The 21,705-nt window shown below is 36.1% G+C and overlaps 1 protein-coding gene across 1 annotated transcript in view; it reads left to right on the plus strand.

Moving 5' to 3' along the window:
* The first annotated feature begins 5,945 nt into the window (after window positions 1-5,945).
* LOC148945046 (mitochondrial inner membrane m-AAA protease component paraplegin-like) overlaps window positions 5,946-21,705 on the plus strand; it is a 57,331-nt gene continuing 41,571 nt past the window's right edge. Inside the window, exon 1 of the mRNA XM_089099506.1 lies at window positions 5,946-6,053. Coding sequence (XP_088955632.1) covers window positions 5,992-6,053 — 62 coding nt within the window. The 5' untranslated portion in view covers window positions 5,946-5,991. The remainder of the gene's footprint in view (window positions 6,054-21,705) is intronic.

A 21,705-nucleotide genomic window follows, 5' to 3' on the forward strand; every position in this document is an offset into this window, starting at 1 on the left:
AGGTCTTGACCGAAATATTTGCATAATTTTTCAATTTTTTCACTGGCTGTTAATTGTCCTCGTTTCCTTTCTTCGCGATTTTTTGTTTATCATGATTAGCCAGTGTGGTCTCAGAAATTATTTACGACTAGATACATCTTGGGACAATACGAGATGTGTGTGGGGGGGGAGTATAGTTGCCCTCCGATCACTTTGACTCTTAAAAAGAGCACCAGAGCGTCGGATTACCAATCCAATGAGGCCTTTCCGAAGTTAATATGACCACGCTCTCTATAAAGACCTTATATGCCTCTAGGGCATAACTTACAACCCTTGCCCTGAGAGCTGTGGAGATTTGTTATCCTCAAAGAGTTAATTTCCGGACCTTTCAAATACCTTGAACAAAATGGCTACCTCCAAATTTTTATTACAAGTGTTTGAAAAAATGATGGGCGTGGGGGGGGGGTCATTTGCCCTCCGATCTCTTTTGACAATGAAAAAAGACACTAGTCCACTCAATTTCCAATTGTATGAGCTCTTTTTGAAGCTTATACGACAACACTTTTTATAAAAACCTTATATGCCCCGAGGGCATAACTTACAATCCTTGTCCTGAGGGCTATGGGGGGGGGGGTTGTCATCCTCAAAGACATAATTTCCAGACATTCCAACTATGTTGAACAAAATGGCCATATCCATATGTTGATCAGAAGTGTTTGGGGAAATTATAGGCGTGGGCAGGGGGGTGATTCTCCCTCCAATTACTTTTTACTATTAAAAGGCAATAGCCCTCTCAATTTCCAATCGAATGAGCCCTTTTTGAAGTTTTTTACGACAACGTCTTCTATAAGAATCTTATATACCCCCAGGGCATGACAGGAGGGGAAGGTTGTCATATTGAAATACATAGTTTCTTGACCCTTCAACTATGTTCAACAAAATGGCTGTATCAAAATATTGATCGGAAGTATTTGGGGAAATGATGGGCGTGGGGGGGGCGTTTGCCCTCCGATCGCATTTGACTATTAATAAGGGCACTAGACTTCTCAATTCCCAATTGAATGAGCCCTTTTCGAAGTTTCTACGACAACGCTTTCTATAAGAATCTTGTATGCCTCTGGGCATAACTTAAACCCTTTGCCCTGGGGGCTTTGGGGGTTTGTCGTCCTCAAAAACATAATTTCCGGGCCTTTCAACTACGTTGAACAAAATGGTTATCTCCTATTTTTATTGGATGTGTTTGGGAAATGGTGGGCGTGAGAGGGGGGATAGTTGGCCTCCAATTACTTCCGACGATTAAAAAGGGCACAGGCCTTTTCATTCGATTTCCAATCGAATGAGCCCTTTTTGAAGTTTCTACAATCACACTTTCTATATAAACCTTATATGCCCCCAGGAAACAACTTATAACCCTCGCCCTGAAGGGTCTGGGGGGGGGAGGGTGTCATCCTCAAAGACATAACGTCCAGATCTTTCAACTACGTTGACCAAAATGGCTACCTCACAATTTTTGATTAGATGTGTTTTGGGAAATGGTTGGCGTGTAAGGGGTGTTAGTTGCCTTCCAATCACTTTTGGCTATTAAAAAGGACACAAGTCCTTCCAATTTCCAATCAAATGAGCCCTTTAAGAAATTTATACGACAACTCCTTCGATACGAAGTGCCCTGGTCTATGAGAAACAAAAAAAATAATAATACATTGCGTCAACATCGTTCTTTACTTAGGCAGCGCTATTGCGCTGCCTATTATTTAAATTGTGAGAGCAGAAGCAGTAATAGTAGTATCCCCAAAACTTTAAACTTAATGCCCCCAGTCATGTAAGCTATTTTTGTGAGGGTGCTGAGGTTGTCTTATTTTCAACCAAAAACACAATACCATTTGATAACTATTAAAGCAAGATTTAGTTTTAAAAGATAATTGGCCAATTATATAATTGTGGGGGGTTGATATGCCTAATATCTCTAAAGACATAGTTGCTGGACCGTTCTACTATGCTGAACAAAATGGCTGTCTCAAAAGTTTGACTGGATGTGTTTGGAAAATGAATGGGCTTGAGAGAACGACTGCTTTCCCTCCAATCTCTTGTTACTCTTAGAAAGGGCACCAGACACTGGTGCTGTCATTGGAATGCAAGGAAGAGGACTTCCCCTTCCTTATATCTAGAAAAACATTTGAAACAAGTTAAAACAAAGTGAAAACATTTTAAATATATATTGTTTTCAGTAAAGTGCAAATTATTTTCTGGTCTTGAGAAGGCCTCGGGGTTGTCAGCTCTACTCATGTTTGGCCTTGATTTGCGCTCTTCTACTACAACAAATGGCCATCTCAAAATTTCTATCAGATGCATTTTGAGAAAATCTGGGGTGTGGGGAGAGGTGTCCACCCTCCGGTCACTCTGAGTCTTAAAAAGGGCACTAGAACTTCTGATTACGAGTCCAATGAGCCCCCTCCGAAGTTAATACGATCACCCTGTGTTTAAATACTTTATATGCCCCCAGGGCATAACTTACAACTCTTGCCCTGAGAGCTGGTGGGGAGAGGGGTTGTCATTCTCAAAGACATAATTTCCGGACCTTTCAATTACGTTGAACAAAATGGTTATCTCAAAATTTTGATTGGATGTGTTTGGGGTGTACAAAGACTCCAAAAATATAGTGCGAGAAGACATTTTGGGGCTTTTTCCAGAAGTGTCTAATACTTGGACACTTGGAAAGCCTAGGAATAGCTTTGCAAAATTTGATGGCGATTGCCTTTGACAATGCCAGTGTTAACCGTGGACATCAAAAAGGTCTTGGTTTACTGTTAAATGAATATGTGCAAGATTTGCCTGTGCTAGGCTGCACTAGCCATTGCGTTGCTCTCTGTTCTGTATATCTAGCTAAGAAGTTGCCAGATGGAACTGACATTTTTATTCGTGACATAGCTGCATATGTGGCAAATAGCCCGAAAAGACAGGATAAACCAAAGATCTACCAAAATTTATGTCACGTGGAAAACTATAAGCTTTTGCAGACTTCAAATACGCGACAGCTCACCCTTGAAGCTTCCATTGAACGGATCCTTGAGCAATGGAACCCACTCCTTTTATTCTTTACCAACCATGGAGAAGGTGACTCCGTTGGAGATAGAGTAGCCAAAGAAAAGGCTTATAAAATTCGCGGTTTTATGCGTGATTCATCTGTGAAAGTTACTTAGTATTTTCTATCATTTGTCTTACAAAAGATCAATGCACTAAAAAAAGAGTTACAAGCTGAGGGAACATGGATTCACAGGCTTTTGGGAAATTCACCACAGGCGTATCTGCTGCTCCTCGAGGGCTTTGTCAAAAAGGAAGAAATAGGGCGTGTACAAGATCCATTTAAAGTTCGGTTGAGCCCAGCTCATTTTCTTGCACTTGATTTTATAAAGTAGGGACCAAATGCACTGTGCCCCATGAGAAGCTACAAAACACTGGCCTATTGAGTGCTCAGCAGGGTCACCGCATCCAAATGAGCAGTCTAATTTTTTTTGGAATGGTGCTCACAAATGAGAAAACAGATTGACTACAATGACCTAACGTTGGAAATCTCAAAAGCTTAAGTCCAAATGTTGTCTTATCTGGAGATATCGACACTCCTGTGCCTCTTGTCAAAGATATATATATATATATATATATATATATATATATATATATATATATATATATATATATATATATATATATATATATATATATATATATATATATATATATATATATATATATATATATATATATATATATATATATATATATATATATATATATATATATATACATTATAAGCCCCCAGGGTACAACTTACCTTGTCCTCAGGGCTGTAGGGGTGGGGGGAATTGTCATCTTCAAAGACGTAATGTCCGGTTTTTTCAATTACGTTGAACAAAATGGCTATCTCAAAATTTTGATTGGATGTGTTTGGAGAAAAGGTGGGCATGAGAAGAGGTTAGTTGACCTCCGATCGCTATTGGCTATTAAAAATGGGCACTCGTCCTTTCGATTTCCAATCGAATGAGCTATTTTCAAAGTTTCTACTACAACAAATGGCCATCTCAAAATTTCTATCAGATGCATTTTGAGAAAATCTGGGGTGTGGGGGGAGGTGTCCACCCTCCGGTCACTCTGAATCTTAAAAAGGGCACTAGAACTTCTGATTACGAGTCCAATGAGCCCCCTCCGAAGTTAATACGATCACCCTGTGTTTAAATACTTTATATGCCCCCAGGGCTTAGCTTACAACTCTTGCCCTGAGGGCTGTTGGGGAGAGGGGTTGCCATTCTCAGACATAATTTCCGGACCTTTCAATTACGTTGAAAAAAATGGTTATCTCAAAATTTTGATTGGATGTGTTTGGGGTGTATAAAGACTCCAAAAATATAGTGTGAGAAGACATTCTGGGGCTTTTTCCAGAAGTGTCTAATACTTGGACACTTGGAAAGCCTAGGAATAGCTTTGCAAAATTTGATGGCGATTGCCTTTGACAATGCCAGTGTTAACAGTGGACATCAAAAAGGTCTTGGTGTACTGTTAAATGAATATGTGCAAGATTTGCCTGTGCTAGGCTGCACTAGCCATTGCGTTGCTCTCTGTTCTGTATATCTAGCTAAGAAGTTGCCAGATGGAACTGACATTTTTATTCGTGACATAGCTGCATATGTGGCAAATAGCCCGAAAAGACAGGATAAACCAAAGATCTACCAAAATTTATGTCACGTGGAAAACTATAAGCTTTTGCAGACTTCAAATACGCGACAGCTCACCCTTGAAGCTTCCATTGAACGGATCCTTGAGCAATGGAACCCACTCCTTTTATTCTTTACCAACCATGGAGAAGGTGACTCCGTTGGAGATAGAGTAGCCAAAGAAAAGGCTTATAAAATTCGCGGTTTTATGCGTGATTCATCTGTGAAAGTTACTTAGTATTTTCTTTCATTTGTCTTACACAAGATGAATGCACTAAACAAAGAGTTTCAAGCTGAGGGAACACGGATTCACAGGCTTTTGGAAAGTTCACGATAGACTTATCTGTTGCTCCTCAAGTGGTTTGTTAAAAAGGAAGAAATAGGGCGTGTACAAGATCCATTTAAAGTTCGGTTGAGCCCTGTTCATTTTCTTGCACTTTATTGTACAAAGTTGGGACAAAATGCACTGTGCCCCATGAAAAGCTGCAAAGCACTGGCCTATTGAGGGCTCAGCAGGCTCACTGCATCCAAATGAGCAGTCTAAATTTTTTTGGAATGGTGCTCACAAATGAGAAAACAGATTGACTACAATGACCTAACGTTGGAAATCTCAAAAGCTTAAGTCCAAATGTTGTCTTATCTGGAGATATCGACACTCCTGTGCCTCTTCTCCAACGGTTTCCAAATTTGATGGGTGACACTGAGGCATAACGTGATAAAATGCAAATAAAATGCAATAAACACGCAATTTTGTGTGCTCTTTTGAAGGATGATAAATCTGCTTTGTTTCTGCTTCTATTTTTTTTTCGCTGTGCTAGGGTACGGTATTTGACTTGACTACAGTGAAGTCAGCTATAGTTCACGACTAGTTACTTGAACCTCTTATATTCCTTTCAAACGTTTGGATACAATGGAGATGAAACTTTAATTAAAAATTGGATGCAGTCAACTATAGTTCAGTTAAAGATCTAAGCAATCAAAATAAACACCTGCAAATTTCAAGCAGAGTATTACCTTTTAAGCTAAGAAAAGAATGATAATCATTATCTAACTTATTGTTTAGAGGTTGATTTCCTAACTTTATTTTAAATACAATTGAAAAATTTAAAGATAATCTGTTTATTGATCGAATGGTAACTGACAATTATGTGTAAATTGCGTAAGGGCGCAAATTTTTTGACTTGCACACCCTTTTAACAGCTTGCACTCTTGTTTGGCCTTGATTTACCCTCTTTTTCACGTCGGCTGTTGGCAACCCTGCAACCCCTATTTGGATAGAAAATAAATTTTAGAATATGCTATAAGAGGAATGTTTAGAAAATTGCCTAGAAGATCTGACCCTGGAATTAAACTCTTTTTGTTGCCTAGGAGGTTTGAAATGATTAAATCGGTCATATTCTATAATTTAATCTCTATTATAAGTGTATTTACTACTGTTTTACTTATTGTTACAACTTCCAGTTACATAATGCCTCCTTGCCTTTTTCTTTGTTAATTTTTATTAAAAACAGAAATAACAAATAAAGTTTAAGAATATGCAATACAATCTATTAACCTTCTTATATTGAAAATATATATTTATTATTGATGAATCTGTAAAACATTATGTAGGGCCTACTATTTTCAAAAAATTAGAACAGAATAGGGCCTAGGCTCATAGAAAGGAAGCAAAATGCTGCACTTAACTAACTCAGGATGATTTTGCAAATAATGCTTTCAGGAATAAATATATTAGACAGTTAGGCTAGGTCAATATTTACCAAATCATATTAGGCCTATTGAGTTTCAAATAAAGTGAATACCGTATACCATTTGATGCCTTTTTTTATGCTGATTACAAATATAACAATCATTTCTATCAGAAATGAATTTTAGCCCCTCCCCTATATATGCCAATTCAGGGTATATATTTCTACATTAGCGGGGGTTGGGGCAAATTTTATTTGTGATGTAAATGGGAGGTAAGTTTAAACTTTACCCCCACCCCCCCTTAATGTAGAAATATACACCCTGAATTGGCCTATATAGGGGGGGGGGCTAAAATTCATTTCTGATAGAAATGATTGTTATATTCGTAATCAGCATAAAAAAAAGCATCAAATGGTGTATTCACTTTATTCATAACTCAATAATATGATTTGGTAAATATTGACCAACAGTTAGGCCTAGGGTGATATTTGAAAATACAGTTGGACCTCTAGCCTGCTTTCAAGCATAGGCCTAATTAGGTAGGCTAAACTTTGAGTTTTTTCCATTACTTAATTCAATAGAAGATGAACATACCACTCAGTATGTACAATCTTTTTATTCTCTTTCAAATATTTCCATTGGGGATACCACTTGATGGCTGATTTAACAGTGCATATATATACAAATCTTTAAATTAGCCAACAGTAGCTTATTTTAAGCCTGGAAGCCCAGCTGGATATAAGAAAACATGTTAAAAAAAAACTATTCTTACTTCATAATATGCAGAATAATCATAGTTAATGCATTTGCAGGGGGAGAACCTTCATCTTCACTTCTTTCCTTTGGTTTTGCAGTTTTTCTGAGAAATTCATGAATTTTTTAGAGCCTATATATTTACAGGATATATACCCCCATCCCCCTAATGTGCAATTATATACCCAGAATTGCATCCTGAATCTAAATATAACATTCATTTGTATCACAAATAATCTTTACCCTCATATTAGCCATATGATGGATGTCCAAAATGGTCACCAGAAATTCTAAACAGATACTAAAAAAAATATATAAAAGTCCTGAAAGGGGTGCAGAGACATGCTACCAAAGTGGTATCTGGCATGCTGGAGCTTTCCTACCCAGCAAGACTATCAAAGCTGAATCTCCCTACACTTGTTTACAGGTGAAATAGAAAAGATGCCACCCCTCTCAGCATTATTCCCTACTGTTGGTTCCAATTCGAGAACTAGAGGCTATTCCCTAAAACTTGTCAAACAGTCCACCTTTTCCTTTAGAATTGTCAACAGTTAGAATAGACACTCCAAAGAAACTGTTACTGCTGAATCTTTGGACATCTTCAAACAAAATCTGGTTGCTAAGTGGCCCTCCAGAGTGTAAACTCAACTGGAAAGCTATTAATCATTGTAACGCTCCTTGTCACTGAAGAATTTTGAATACAACTTAAATCATCAACTCTGGAGCTTAACAAGGAGTAATCCTTGGATTGCTCCAAGCTGCAATTTAAGGTAATACTGGTTCTGGTGTATAATCAGTAGCAGTTTTAGGCCTTATAATTTGGGGGAGGGGGTAGTAATACCCTAGGAGTGTAAAAATATAAAATGAAAGGAATTTGATGTCAAATATCAGAAAAACTGGGGACACCTGCTCCCTCTTTCTGCCTAGGCCTAGTACCACAACTGTATATTCACTCCTCTTGAGAATTAAATGTTGTAAATTTATAAAACCATATTTAAAACTTCTAAGACACTTTCTTATATTAATCATACAGGTCGTTCACTTTATTTACCCCCCCCCTCTCTCTCTCTCTCTCTCTCTCCCTCTCTCTCTCTCTCTCTCTCTCTCCCTCTCTCTCTCCTTAATGTGATAATATATAGACTAAGTTGTTCTCAGTATTTTTAAAATGTTTCTTTCTTAAGAGTGTTAATTTTTTATTAGTACAAAAATTGTCTTTAAATAATCATAAATAATTACTCATGCTCATATTGTTTTACTCACCCTCCCCTTATGGATAAATATTGCCTATAGGGTAAAGGTACCAATGATTTGACAGTTTTTGTAAAAAAAAAAAACACTTTTTCTACTCCAGAAGACTTAATTTAAAGACTTTTGGTTTGAAAAGGGTTTCAGTATGTAGGAAAAATATCTACAAATCTAACTGTTTCATTAGGAGTTTGAAGTTTCATCAAAAAAGGGTACAAAAATCCGATTTTTTTAAATTGGAGCATGTTCACCTACAAATTTGACAGAGCAAAAAATTCAGCTGTTTTCAACATAAGTTGGAACCTAATTTGACATGTGTTGAAATACTTGGGGGCAGATCCTGGTGGATTTGACATTTCATTCTTTTTACTTTGTTTCTTTGTTTCTCTTCATTTTTTTAAATGTGTAAATGTATAGAATAGCCTACCATTCAGATAGTGGAAGCAAAAAATTGCCTCAAGTATAGGGACAAAATTGGATAATCAAATGGAGTGTAATTGTGTGACCTAGATCTCTATAATACAATGTGTGATGTAGGGCTCTTTATCAATGCTATCTGGAAGTTAATTTACCAGTTTAATTTACTTAAAAAAATTTTTGTTTTGACTATCCTTTGTCTGGAAAGTCCAGAATTCTTGAAATATGCATGTCCTACTTAATATTATTAGAAGTTTGTAACGCCGAGGAGTTTAACAAGTTTCATTAGAATTTTGCGTGGGGTATGAATCCTATGCTAATTAGGAAGAGGTTCAGAGAGAATATTTGTACTTTACAGTTTAGGATCTATTTGAAACAAAACATGAATAAAATTTACTAAGATAGGGTGTACTTCAAATTTATTCAGCAATAAGTAAATTAGGGTGTTGTGATCAACCAAGTCAAATGCTTAAAAATATGAACATAGCATGAGGTCAAACAGAAGTTCCTCAGATGATGGAAAAACATAGCATCAAATCAATAAAACTACAGTTAAAAAAAAACTTTGTTTAATTTTTTTTCATGTGAAACATTTTTATAAAAAATTATCATCAAAATCTCTTGTTGTTAAGAAAGTACCTGTAAACTTGATAACAATGTTTTTTTCAGAGAACCCTTGAATTTTAACACCATCTGTTTATCATATATTCCACACGTTCACTTAAGTTTTGACAGAGTCACCTATACTTTGACAGGGCCTTTAGCTGTCTGTCAAAAAGTTTGACAAGGTTACTACAAGAAATTCTCAAAAGAAATGACTCTCATAATTGGCTGAAGAAACATTTTTAATTGGTCTGGTATTCCACTACATCAGACAAGAATTTTTGACACTTGGAACTAAGTTTCATCAATATAATAATAGCTGCCATTTTAACTTAATTTTATCAACAAAAGACCAATATAACTACATTTTAGAGAAGATCAGATGTATCTAGATGCATTGGTGCTAATCCCAACTTTTTTTTACAAACAAATAACTAAGTAATGACAGTTTGAACATTACATAGCAAAAATATTGTTGGGAGCTCATTTTGTGTTGAAAACAGGAAACTGACTGTATTCAATATTCTTTTTTTTATCTGTGTGTATTGTATACAGTGTCCACGTTTCGCATTCTCAAAATATAACAATGGTTTTCAAAAGATGGTGTTCCAAGTCACAACTAAGCAGAGTTATTCTGTTTTGAAGGAAAATTTTGACAGTGGCTCCAAAATTGCACTGTCAAATCATTGGTGCCTTTGCCCTAGTCTTCCCTTGGATTTTTCATTTGTACAACTCTTTTCTTCTATACTATTAAATAAAAAAACAAGTTTTTTTAACTGAAAGTAAGGAACAACGTTAAAACTTAAAACGAACAGAAATTATTCTGTATAAGAAAGGGGCTGTCCCCTCCTCAACGCCTCTCTCTTTACGCTAAATTTTTTAATTGTTTAAAAAAATATAGTTGTGATTAAGTCAAACTTTAGCTTAAAGAGCGAGGCGTTGAGGAGGGGACAGCTCCTTTCATATACGGAATAATTTCTGTTTGTTTTAAGTTTTAACGTCGATCCTTACTTTCAGTTAAAAAAACTTGTTTTTTTATTTAATCTTTGAATGTTTTGAATTAATGCAGGTTTTGATTTTGGCTCACAGTACATGAATAATTAAAAAAAATTGAATATTAATTTTACTTTTATTTGGTTAAATGGCTTTCTTGAAACCTGTTTAATTTTATTTACAAACGTTTTTATTAGTAATAAATATACGTAACTTGCGAATGTTTAGGTAACGAACCTCTATATTCTTATATTTTTAATACGTATATTAGAGGGTTCGCCCCCTAGTCAATGCCTTGCTCTTTAAGCTAAAGTTCAAATTTTGTTCCAATTCTTTAAAAATGACCCCTTAATCACAAAGGCCATTATTTAGAATAATTAGCTCTTATGAAAGTATTAAATAATCTTTGGCTTAAAGAGCGAGGTATTGACTAGGGGATGAACCTAATCATATACGTAATGTTTTCTGTCGTTTTAAGTTTTGATGTTGCTCCTTACTTTCAGTTAAAAAACTTGATTTTTTATATATAATTTCTGATCTTTTTTTAAATAATGCTGGGAAATCCGGCGCCCCCTTCATAGCAATGTCCCTTCTCCCATGAAAACTTCCTTCATGGTAAGATCCTCCAACATAACCCCCAACCCACTCCCCCCCCCACTACCAGAAAAAATCCCCTCTGATAACGTCTGTATACTTCCCAATAACCAATACTATATGTTAACATTGGGTAAAGTTCATAACTTTCAGCCCTCCCCTCAGGAACAATGGGGGATTAAGTCAACCTAAAAGACATAGTTATCATATTTTTGATCATTGTGAACAAAATAACTCTCTCAAAATTTTGATTGGATGACTTTGGGAAAAAAGTTAGCGTGGGAGGGGGCCTAGTTGTCCTGCATTTTGTTTTTCACTTAAAAAGGGCACTAGAACTTTTAATTTCCGTTCGATTGAGCCCTCCCACGATATTCTAGGGCCACTGGGTTGATACGATCACCCCTGGGGAAAAAAAACAAACAAACAAATAAACACACATCTGTGATCTTTCTTCTAGCAAAAAATGCAAAATTCCACATTTTTGTAGATAGGAGCTTGAAACCTCCGCACTAGGGTTCTCTGATACGCTGAATATGATGGTGTGACTTTCATTAGGGTTCTATAATTTTTAGGGGGTCTTTTCCCCTTTTTTCGAAAATCAGCCAAATTTTATCAGGCACATAACTTTTGATAGGTAGGACTAATACTTATATAAACTTGTATATTTATATATAAGTAAACTTATATATTTGAAATCAGCATTAAAATCTGATTCTTTTGATGTATCTATTGGTATCAAAATTCTGTTTTCTACAGTTTCAGTTACCATTGAGCCAGGTCGCTCCTTACTTACAGTTTTTTACCACAAACTGTTTGATTTTAGGTAAATATCTATGGATATATATATATATATATATATTATATATATATATATATATATATATATATATATATATATATATGTATATATATATAAATATATATATATATATATAAGATTCCATGACTAGCATAGGGACAAAATGAAAACATTAATTCATTTCTTTTTTATGTGGTTTTCAAATATAATAAACAATTCACTTGCAAATGCACCCCATCCTTCAATGGCTCCATATATAGCCCAAGTTGTATATAAAAACTAATACAAAACACAAAAAACAATATAATTTTTATGTATAAATTAATCTGATTATCATATTTTTCTTCTATTATTATACACTTTTCAAAATCATTTCAATCATTTATCTAGCATGGACCTTATTTTGCTCCAAAGTGCAAATTAAGGTAAAATAATATTTTAGTAAATGATGTACACAATCACATATGGAAACAAATTGCAAACTTGGAAGATAATCAGGTTAAAATGGGAGCTAGATGGTATGATTATATTGATATAATCAAGAGATACATTAGAATAACATAGGCTACATTAAAATATAGAGTCAATAAATGTATACATTGATGTAATCAAAGAAATCAAGCAGTATGTTCACCTTGTCACCATGTCAGTTATAGAATCTTGTGTGTGTACCTTTTTTGCTAATGAATTACTACTCCTAAGAACTCACTGCAGCATCAAGCCATCTGAGTCCAACACTGCTATACATGGTCCTCCATCCCAATCTATTCAAAGTTTCCCTCTTTACACACTCCCAGGAATTTTCTACTTCCCTTAAATCTTTCCTTATAACCTTCTCCTTACCCATTTGGGGACTATCTGTATTTTGTTTGGCCCTAGATTCTTGGCTGACAAGGACAATCTTTGGCAATTTGTCATCTTTCATCCACAGAGCATGTCCTAGACCCTTTCCATGTAATGGTAAAAGGGGGATTAAATAATAAATCTGACATTGAATGGCATCTGAGTTCATTTCATTTAATGCCTTTTAAAGCCCAATTACTTACCATGTCTGGTATCATCTGACATTCTATTAGGTTGCAAAATATTATGATGTAAAAGTGAAAAATCTAAATTGATTATTTCATTATGAATGAGGCTCAAATAATTTTCTCTAGTATCTATATTAAGGGCTAAGTTTTGTTGTAGGCCTTTATATTTCTGAGTTTCAACTGCCTCTCTGAAAACCCACAATAGACCTTTAACAGAGGCAGTCATGGAGGTATTTTCAAGTATTAATTAAAAAAAAACTTTCCACAAAATAAGTTTTTTAAAGGAAAGTAAAGAACTCCATTAGACAAAAAATGAGCAAAAATAAAATCAAATAATCTACCAAGCATGAAACTACCACAAATCAGTATCAATAAATAAATGAAACCCAAAACAAGCAGAAGTTACAATAAATAACCAAGTCAAACTCAAAACAAGCAGAAATTAACATAAGTTGGGCTCAAAACCCCTATGCCTTCCCAAGGCCAGAATATAATTTGTACTTTAACTGAAAAAAATATAAATGTTTTTAGTTTTAAAACTTTAATACATCAAATAATATTAACACTTTGATTACTAAATATCAGTATATGTATATTAAACGGACAATGCACATTCATTTGTATATTTTTGAGTAAAGTGAAAATTTTTTTCTGGCCTAGGGATGGCATAGGGGTTTTGAGCCCTACTCAAGTTTATTTCTTCTCGTTTTGAGTCTGACTTGGTTATTTATTGTAATTTCTGCTCGTTTTGGGTTTCATTTATTTATCTATGCTGATTTGTGGTAGTTTCATGCTTGGTAGATTATTTGATTTTTGCTTATTTTTTGTTTCATGGAGTTCTTTACTTTTCTTTGAAAAACTAATTTCTTGGAAAAAGTTTTTTAATTAATTTCTGTTTGTTTTATATTGACATAGTCTTTTCAGGAAAAAAGAAAATAATGCTTTAAATCTTTTCTTTTTTTTTAAGACTTTATAGTTTGGCCTGCTATTTGTATGCTGGAGGAAATTTTTTAATTTTGACCTACTTTCTATTACGTTGAACAAAATGGCTATCTGAAAATTTTGATTGGATGCGTTTGGGGGAGGGGTGGGCTTGAGAGGGGGTTAATTACTCTCCACTCACTTTTGACTATTAAAAAGGGCAATTTCAATTTCCAATCAAATGAGCCCTTTTTGAAATTGCTACAACCACTTTCTATATAAACCTTATACGCCCCTAGGGCATAACCTACAACACCTGCACTGAGGGCTCTGATGGGGTTATCATCCTAAAAGACCTAATTTCCAAAACTTTTGACTACCTTGAACAAAATGGATAGCTCAAAATTTTGATTGGATATGTTTGGGGAAATGTTGGTCGTGAGGGGGTGTTAGTTGCCCTTCAATCACTTTTGACTATTAAAAGGGCACTAGCCCTTTCAATTTCCAATTGAACGAGCCCTTTTAGAAGTTTCTACAACATCGCTTTCTATAAAAACCTTATATGCCCCCAGGGCATAACTTAAGACCTTTGCCCTGAGGGATTTGGGGGTGGAGAGGTTGTCATCCTTAAAGACATATTTACAAAAACTTTCAACTACGTTGAATATAATGGCTATCTAAAAATTTTGATTGGATGTGTTTGGGGAAAAGGTCAGCGTGAGAGGGGTGTTAGTTGTCCTTAACTCATTTTCGAGACTATTAAAAATGGCATTAGACCTTTCAATTTTCAATCGGATAAGCCCTTTTTCTAGTTTATACGACAAAGATTACAATAAAAACTTTTACACCCCTAGGGCATGACTTATAACTCATACTCTGAAGATTGTGGGAGGTTTTCTAATCAAATGTAAAATTTCCTGAACTTTAAACTACATGGAACAAAATGGATGTCTCAAAATTTCGATTGTATGTTTTTGAGGAAATGGTAGGCAAGGAAGGGGTGTTAGTTGCCTTCCAATCACTTTCAACTATTAAAAAGGGCACTAGCCGTTTCAATTTCCAGTTGATTGAGTCCTTTTTGAAATTTCTATGACAACACGTTCTATAAAAACCTTATTTGCCCCAAGGGCATAACTTGCAACCCTTGCCCTAAGGGATGGGGGGGGGTTGTCATCCTCAAAGACCTAATTTCCAGAACTTTCAACTACGTTGAACAAAATGGTTATCTTAAAATTTGGTTTGGATTTGTTTGGGGAAAAGGTGGGCATAGAGGGGGGTTAGTTGCCCTCCAATCACTTTCGACTATTAAAAAGGGTACTAGCGCTTTGAATTTCCAATTGAATGAGCCTTTCTTGAAGTTTCTACGACAACGCTTTCTAAGCCCCCAGGGCATAACTTACAAACTTTGCCCTGAGGGCTGTGGGGGAGTGTCCTTCTCAAAAACATAATTTCTATCTAGAAATTAATTATGCTGAACAAAATGGCTATCTAAAATTTTGATTGGATGTGTTTGGGGAAAAGGTGGGCGTGAGAGGGGGTTAGTTGCCCTCAAATCACGTTTGACTACTAAAAAGGGCACTAGACCTTTGAATTTCCAATCAAATGAGCCCTTTTTCAAGTTTCTATGACACAAATTTCATTAACAACTTATATGCCCCCAGGGCATAACTTATAACCCTTGCCCTGAAGACTGTGAGGGGAGTGTCCTGCTCAAAGGTATAATTTCCTAAACTTTCGACTGCATGAAACAAAAAGACTATCTCAAAAATTTTAACTGGATGAGTTTGGGGAAATAGTGGGCGTGGAAGGAGGGTTAGTTGCCCTTCAATCACTGTTGACTGTTCGAAAGGGCACTGACCCCTAGAATTTCGAATCGAGTGATTCCTGTTTGAAGTCTTTACGACATTGCATTCTATAAGAACCTTGTATACCCCCAGGGCATATTTTACAACCCTTGCCCTGAGGGCTGTGGGGGGATTGTCATCCTCAAAGACCTAATTTCCAGAATTTTCAACTACGTTGAACAAAATGGCTATCTTATAATTTTGATTGGATGTTTTTAGGGAAAAGGTGGGCGTGAGAGGGGACTTAGTTGCCCTCCAGTCACTTTCGAGTATTAAAAAGGGCACTAGTCCTTTGAATTTCCAATCGAATGAGCCTTTTTGAAATTTCTACAACAAAGCTTTCTCTAAAATCTTATATAACCCAAGGGCATAACTTACAACCCTTACCCTGAGGGCTTTTGGGGAGTGTCTCCCACAAACTCCAATTTCCAATTGAATAAGCCCTTTTTGAAGTTTCTGCCCTGGTCTAAAGGAAAAAAATATTAAATTATATATTGTGCCAACATTATTCTTATATGCCCATTAGGCCATAACTTAAAACCCTTGCTCTGAGGGTTGTGGGGGAGCGACCTCCTCAAAAACATATTTTCTATTTGGAAATCAACTATGCTGAATAAAATGGCTATCTCAAAATTTTGATTGGATGTGTTTGGGGAAAGGGTGGGCGTGGAAGGGGTGTTAGTTGCCTTCCAATCACTTTCGACTATTAAAAAGGGCACAAGCCTCTCAAATTTCAAATTGAATGAGCCCTTTTCGAAGTTTCTATGACAACTTCTTTGATACGAAGTGCCCTGGTCTAAAAGAAAAAATAATATGTGCTAAATTTGTTCTTATATGCCCCCAGGGCATAACTTAAAACCCTTGTCCTGAGGGCTGTGGGGGAGTGACCTCCTCAAAAACATATTTTCTATCTGGAAATCAACTATGCTGAGCAAAATGGCTATCTCAAAATTTTTATTGGATGTGTTTGGGGGAATGATGGACATGGGGGAAAGGGGGGGGGCTAGTTGCCATCCAATCACTTTTGACTATTAAAAAGGGTACTAGCCACTCCAATTTCCAATCGAATGAGCCCTTTTCGAAGTTTCTACAGCAACTCCTTTGGTACAAAGTGCCCTGGTCTAAAACCAAGAAAAAAAATAATACATTGTGTCAACATCGTTCTCTTGTTAGGCAGCGCTATTGTGCTATGACAGCCTATGACAACGAAATGGTGTGAGCTGTCATACATGTGTTGGGCCAAGATAAAATAAAAAATTATTGGGCATTTGTTGTAGCTTCATGGTTTTGTCAATTGAAATATTTGAAAAAATAATAAATAATACATTGTGCTAACATTGTTCTTATATGCCCCTAGGGCATAACTTAAGACCATTGCCCTGAGGGTTGTGGGGGAGTGACCTCCTCAAAAACATAGTTTCTATCTGGAAATCAACTACGCTGAACAAAATGGCTATCTCAAAATTTTGATTGGATGTGTTTGGGGGAATGATGGACGTGAGGGGGGGGGGGACTAGTTGCCCTCCAATCACTTTCGACTACTAAAAAGGGCCCTAGCCAATCCAATTTTCAATCGAATGACCCCTTTTCGAAGTTTATACGACAACTCATTCTATACGAAGTGCCCTGGTCTAAAGCCAAGAAAAAAAAATTAATAAATAGTGCATTGTGCAACATCATTCTTTACTTAGGCAGCGCTATTGCGCTGCCTATGAAAACGAAATGGTGTGGGCTGCCATACATGTGTTGGGCTAAGATAAAATAAAAAATTCTTGGGCCTTTGTTGTAGTTTCATGGTTTTGTCAATTGAAATATTTGCTTGGCATTTTTGCTTTTCATTGTTTGGAAACATCCTTGTTTTTACTCCTGCTTTAGTTCTTTTTCTTATTGTTTTATATCATTTTGGCCCTAGAAAGTAGAATTGATCCACATTTTGTACAGTTTACTGTTTGAGATAGTCAGTCAATTGGTTACCCAAAACAATCTGTAGGGTAAAGGTACTGATGATTTTGAAAGGTACAAAAAAAACAGTTTTTCTACTTCAGAAGTCCTAATTTAAAGATTTCTGGTTTGAAAAGGGTTTCAGTATGTAGGAAAAACACCTAGGAATCTAATTGTTTAATGAGAAGTTTGAAGTTCTATCTGAAATGGGTACAAAACTCCAACAAATTTTCCGAAATTAGAGCATTTTCACCTACAAACTTGACACAACAATAAAGTTACCTGTTTTCGACGCAAGTCGGAACCCAATTCAACACATGTTGGAATACTCCGGGAATGCCTGTTGGTGGAACCTGGTGTATTCAACATGTGTTGAAATACTTGGGGAATACCTGTGGGCAGAAACTGGTGTATTTGACATGTATATTCTTGTTTCTTTTTTTTTCTTCAACTTTATTTAATGTACAAAAGTATAAAACACTTCAAAAAGTAGAATCAATAAAACTAAAAAAATTGTTTCAAGTATGTAGTATTTAATATAACAAAATTGGTTAATCATAAGGAGTGTGATATTGTGACCTAGATCACATAAATTTTCTTTTTTCTTAGTGTTGCATATTTACCACAGGAATAGCATTTCCAAATGCCATCTGAAATGGCCCACTTCCTGTCAGTTTTAATGACCCAGCAAAGATTTGTTTATTGTTGACAGTGTAAATGTCATCAAAATTTGGTCATTTCAAAGCGTAATCTGTGATTCTAATCCATTTAAAAATTTTAGTTTGGACTGTCCTTTGTCAGGGAAGTCCAGAAACCTAACGACAAAATATGGCACCTCATTTTTTGTTGCTAAAGAAAACAGCATAGTATTTGTCAAGCTGCAGTTCAACTTCCAACCCAAATTTGAGAATTTTTTTTTTTTTAGTTTCATTGATAAGTGCTAAGGAAAGGGAAAAATGACTTCCATATGAACCTCTGCAAATTTTGGCAGTAGTGGGTACCCATAAATTTGACAGCAATATTTTTGTCAGTGGACCCTGGAATTTCAACACCAATTTTTTCTCATTTGTTTTACATGTTCAGTGAAGTTTTTGCAGAATCACCTATATTTCGACAGGGCCTGTTGCTGTCTGTCGAAAATTTCGACAAGGTTACTACAAGATATTCGCAAAAGAAATAAATCAGTTTATAAAAGCCATTATCTGCATTTGAACTTGACTAAAGGAATATTGTTTATGCGTCTGGTATTCAAATACATTAAAAAATAATTTTCAACACTTGGAACCTAGTTTTGAAAATGCAATATGTGTTCCCATTTTAATTTAATTTTATCAAGAAAAACTACTGTGACTAGAATTCAGATGTATCTTGATGCATTGGTGCTAGACCCAATTCTTTTTTTTACAATAAATAACCAAGTAACAGCAGTTTGAACCTTGCCTTCCTGAAAAATTGTCGGGAGCTCCTTTCTTGTTGAAAACAGGAAACTGACTGAATTAAATGTTCTTTTCTTATCTGGGTGTAGGCTACTGGATATTGTGTCAACGTTTCCTATCGTTGAAATACAAAAAATGGCTTCAAGAGATGGCGCCCCAAGTCACAATTAAGCAGAGCTATTCCGTTTTGAAGGAACATTTTGAGAGGGGTTCCAAAATTGCACTGTCAAATCATTGGTACCTTTACCCTAGGTAATTTCTCTGGAAAATATATAGTAAATCCTTCTTTGTTTTTGAATCACCCATGCTTCAGAACCATATTTGATGCACCAGATGCAAAGAATGTAAAAAAGGTATTCAGTAAAATTTTCATACCTACCAAAATAATCAAGAAAACCAAAGATATATCCCCAATGTTTGTCTGGTCACAATTTTAAAGCCAAGGCAAATATGCGTTTCAAGTCTGCACTTTTTTAAAAAAGATCAAGAACAAGCTTGTTTAGGTGATGCCATTTTAATTAGCCTGTAAGCTATTTTGGACTAATACACTCCCATTATTATTTCCCTCTGTTGGTCCCCTACTATTGTTTACAGGAGAAATAGAAAGGATGCCATTTAGCCTATATTTTAATGAAGACTAATACCCTCCCAGCATTATTCCCTACTGTTGGTCCCAATTCAAGAACTAGAGGTCATCAGTTGAAACTTGTTAAGCCGCCTATCCTATCCAGAGCCTGTTCTCAATTGTTTTCCTCAAGAATTGTCAACAGTTGGAATAAACTCTCTGAAGAAACTGTTACTGCTGAATGTGGGGACATCTTCAAACAAAGACTGGATGCTGAGTGGTCCTCCAGGGAGTGTAAACTCAACAGGGAAGTTATGGATCAGCATAGTGCACCTGGTCACTAAAGAATCCTGAATTCAACTTAAATCGTCAACTCTGGAGCTCTACAAGGAGAAATCCTTAGATTGCTCCAAGATGTAATTTAAGGTTTGAAATCTGTAACATAGAGAGTGGGCTTTAAACATGCTTGCAAAACAAGCCAATAACAAGCCAAATTCTTTATTTAAGTTTGTTTCAAGCATGCACTTTTGACAATATACTTGAAGTAAGCCTTCAAAACAAGCCAAAAATAAAGAAAATCTTCAATTCAAGCTTATTTCAAGTTAACAACATTGAAAGTCTACTTGAAACAAGCTTACACTATAAGCCAATGGTAGAGCAAATCTTTGATTCAAGTAGGCCTATTTTGTAAGGTAAATCTCTGATCCAGGCTTGTTTCAAGTCTGTAATATTGAAATTGTCCTTGAAATAGACTTGCAAAATAGGCCAATAGCAAGGTGAATTCAAGCTTGTTAAAAGTCTGCAGCATTGAAATTAAACTTAACTGAACAAAAGTAGGCCAATTAAGAAGATAAAGCTCTGAAAAAAAGCTTGAAAAATTATCTGTTTTCTAATGAACACTGATTCAGTCCATGTGATTTGGTTTGTTAGAGAAATTCTTTAGTAATTTATCTATCAATTTTCTTTTAACCTGCATAAAATACAATTCCTACTGAACAATTCTTATTATGATGGGAGAACCAATGCTAAAATCAGGGGCCAAATGAAAAATTTATCATGATAAAAAGAGACTAAATCAGGAGCAACACTTTTGTATTGCCTATTGCATATAGTAAAGAGCCATAAGGCTTCAATGTATTTTTTTTTAAAGCCACTTCATATGGAAAGGGTAGTCAGATAAACTTCAGAGAAGGCTTATCAAGGAGGCACACTTGTGCCTCTATAAAGAGGCGACCCACCACAATGTTAAGCGATTTCAGGTCCTAGAGGTCGCAGAGAGACGGCGGTAATCGCATTTTGTTGCCCAAGCTCAAACTAAGAAACTTACAAAATTTCATCCTCCTCCGACTTTATCTTCATGGGGTAAACTGGGCCGGAAGTTTCGACCCTCCCACCACAGCCCCCCTTTAACGTTGTCCGATTGGGCTGAAATTTAGAGGTTAAGCTTTCCTAGGGCCCGATCAGACCCTTGTCTGATCGGGCTGTTTTCAAAAAACCAAATATAGCCACTTAAAATTCATCATTTCTTTTTTTTTCTTAGCCACGCCTACAGGCCACAGTTGGCAACTGATCCGGGTAAATGAGGACTCATTCGAAGTAGAATTCGACCTGTAAGGGCCTTTTGATATTTTCAGATCGAAAAAATTATCCCCCGAATTTACATTTACGAAAAACCTCGTTTTCCTATAAGAACCCGCTATAAGCGGGCTAGCCCGCGAAAATGCGGGCTCGTTTTCCTATAAGAGCCCGCAAGCGATATCCGGTCCTAGCGGTCGCAGAGAGACAGTGGTAATCGCATTTTGTAGCCCAAGTTCAAGCTAAGAAACGTGCAAAATTTCACCCCCCTCAGACTTTATCAAGGAGGCACACTTGTGCCTCTATAAAGAGGCGACCCACCACAATGTTAAGCGATTTCAGGTCCTAGAGGCCGCAGAGAGACGGCGTGGATTGCATTTTGTAGCCCAAGCTCAAACTAAGAAACGTGCAAAATTTGATCCTCCTCCGACTTAGTCTTCATGGGGTAAACTGGGTCGGAAGTTTCGACCTTCCCACCACAGCCCCCCTTTGACGTTGTCCGATTGGGCTGAAATTTAGAGGTTAAGCTTTCCTAGGACTTGAGAGCTTATTCTCGCAATTTCAGCTCAATCCAATCACTTCTTCCTTGTTTTCAAAAAACCAAATATAGCCACTTT

The sequence above is a fragment of the Artemia sp. Qi Xiang Cuo genome, chromosome 13 (assembly GCF_049724085.1).
Source record: "Artemia sp. Qi Xiang Cuo chromosome 13, ASM4972408v1, whole genome shotgun sequence".
Classification (NCBI taxonomy): Eukaryota; Metazoa; Arthropoda; class Branchiopoda; order Anostraca; family Artemiidae; genus Artemia; species Artemia sp. Qi Xiang Cuo.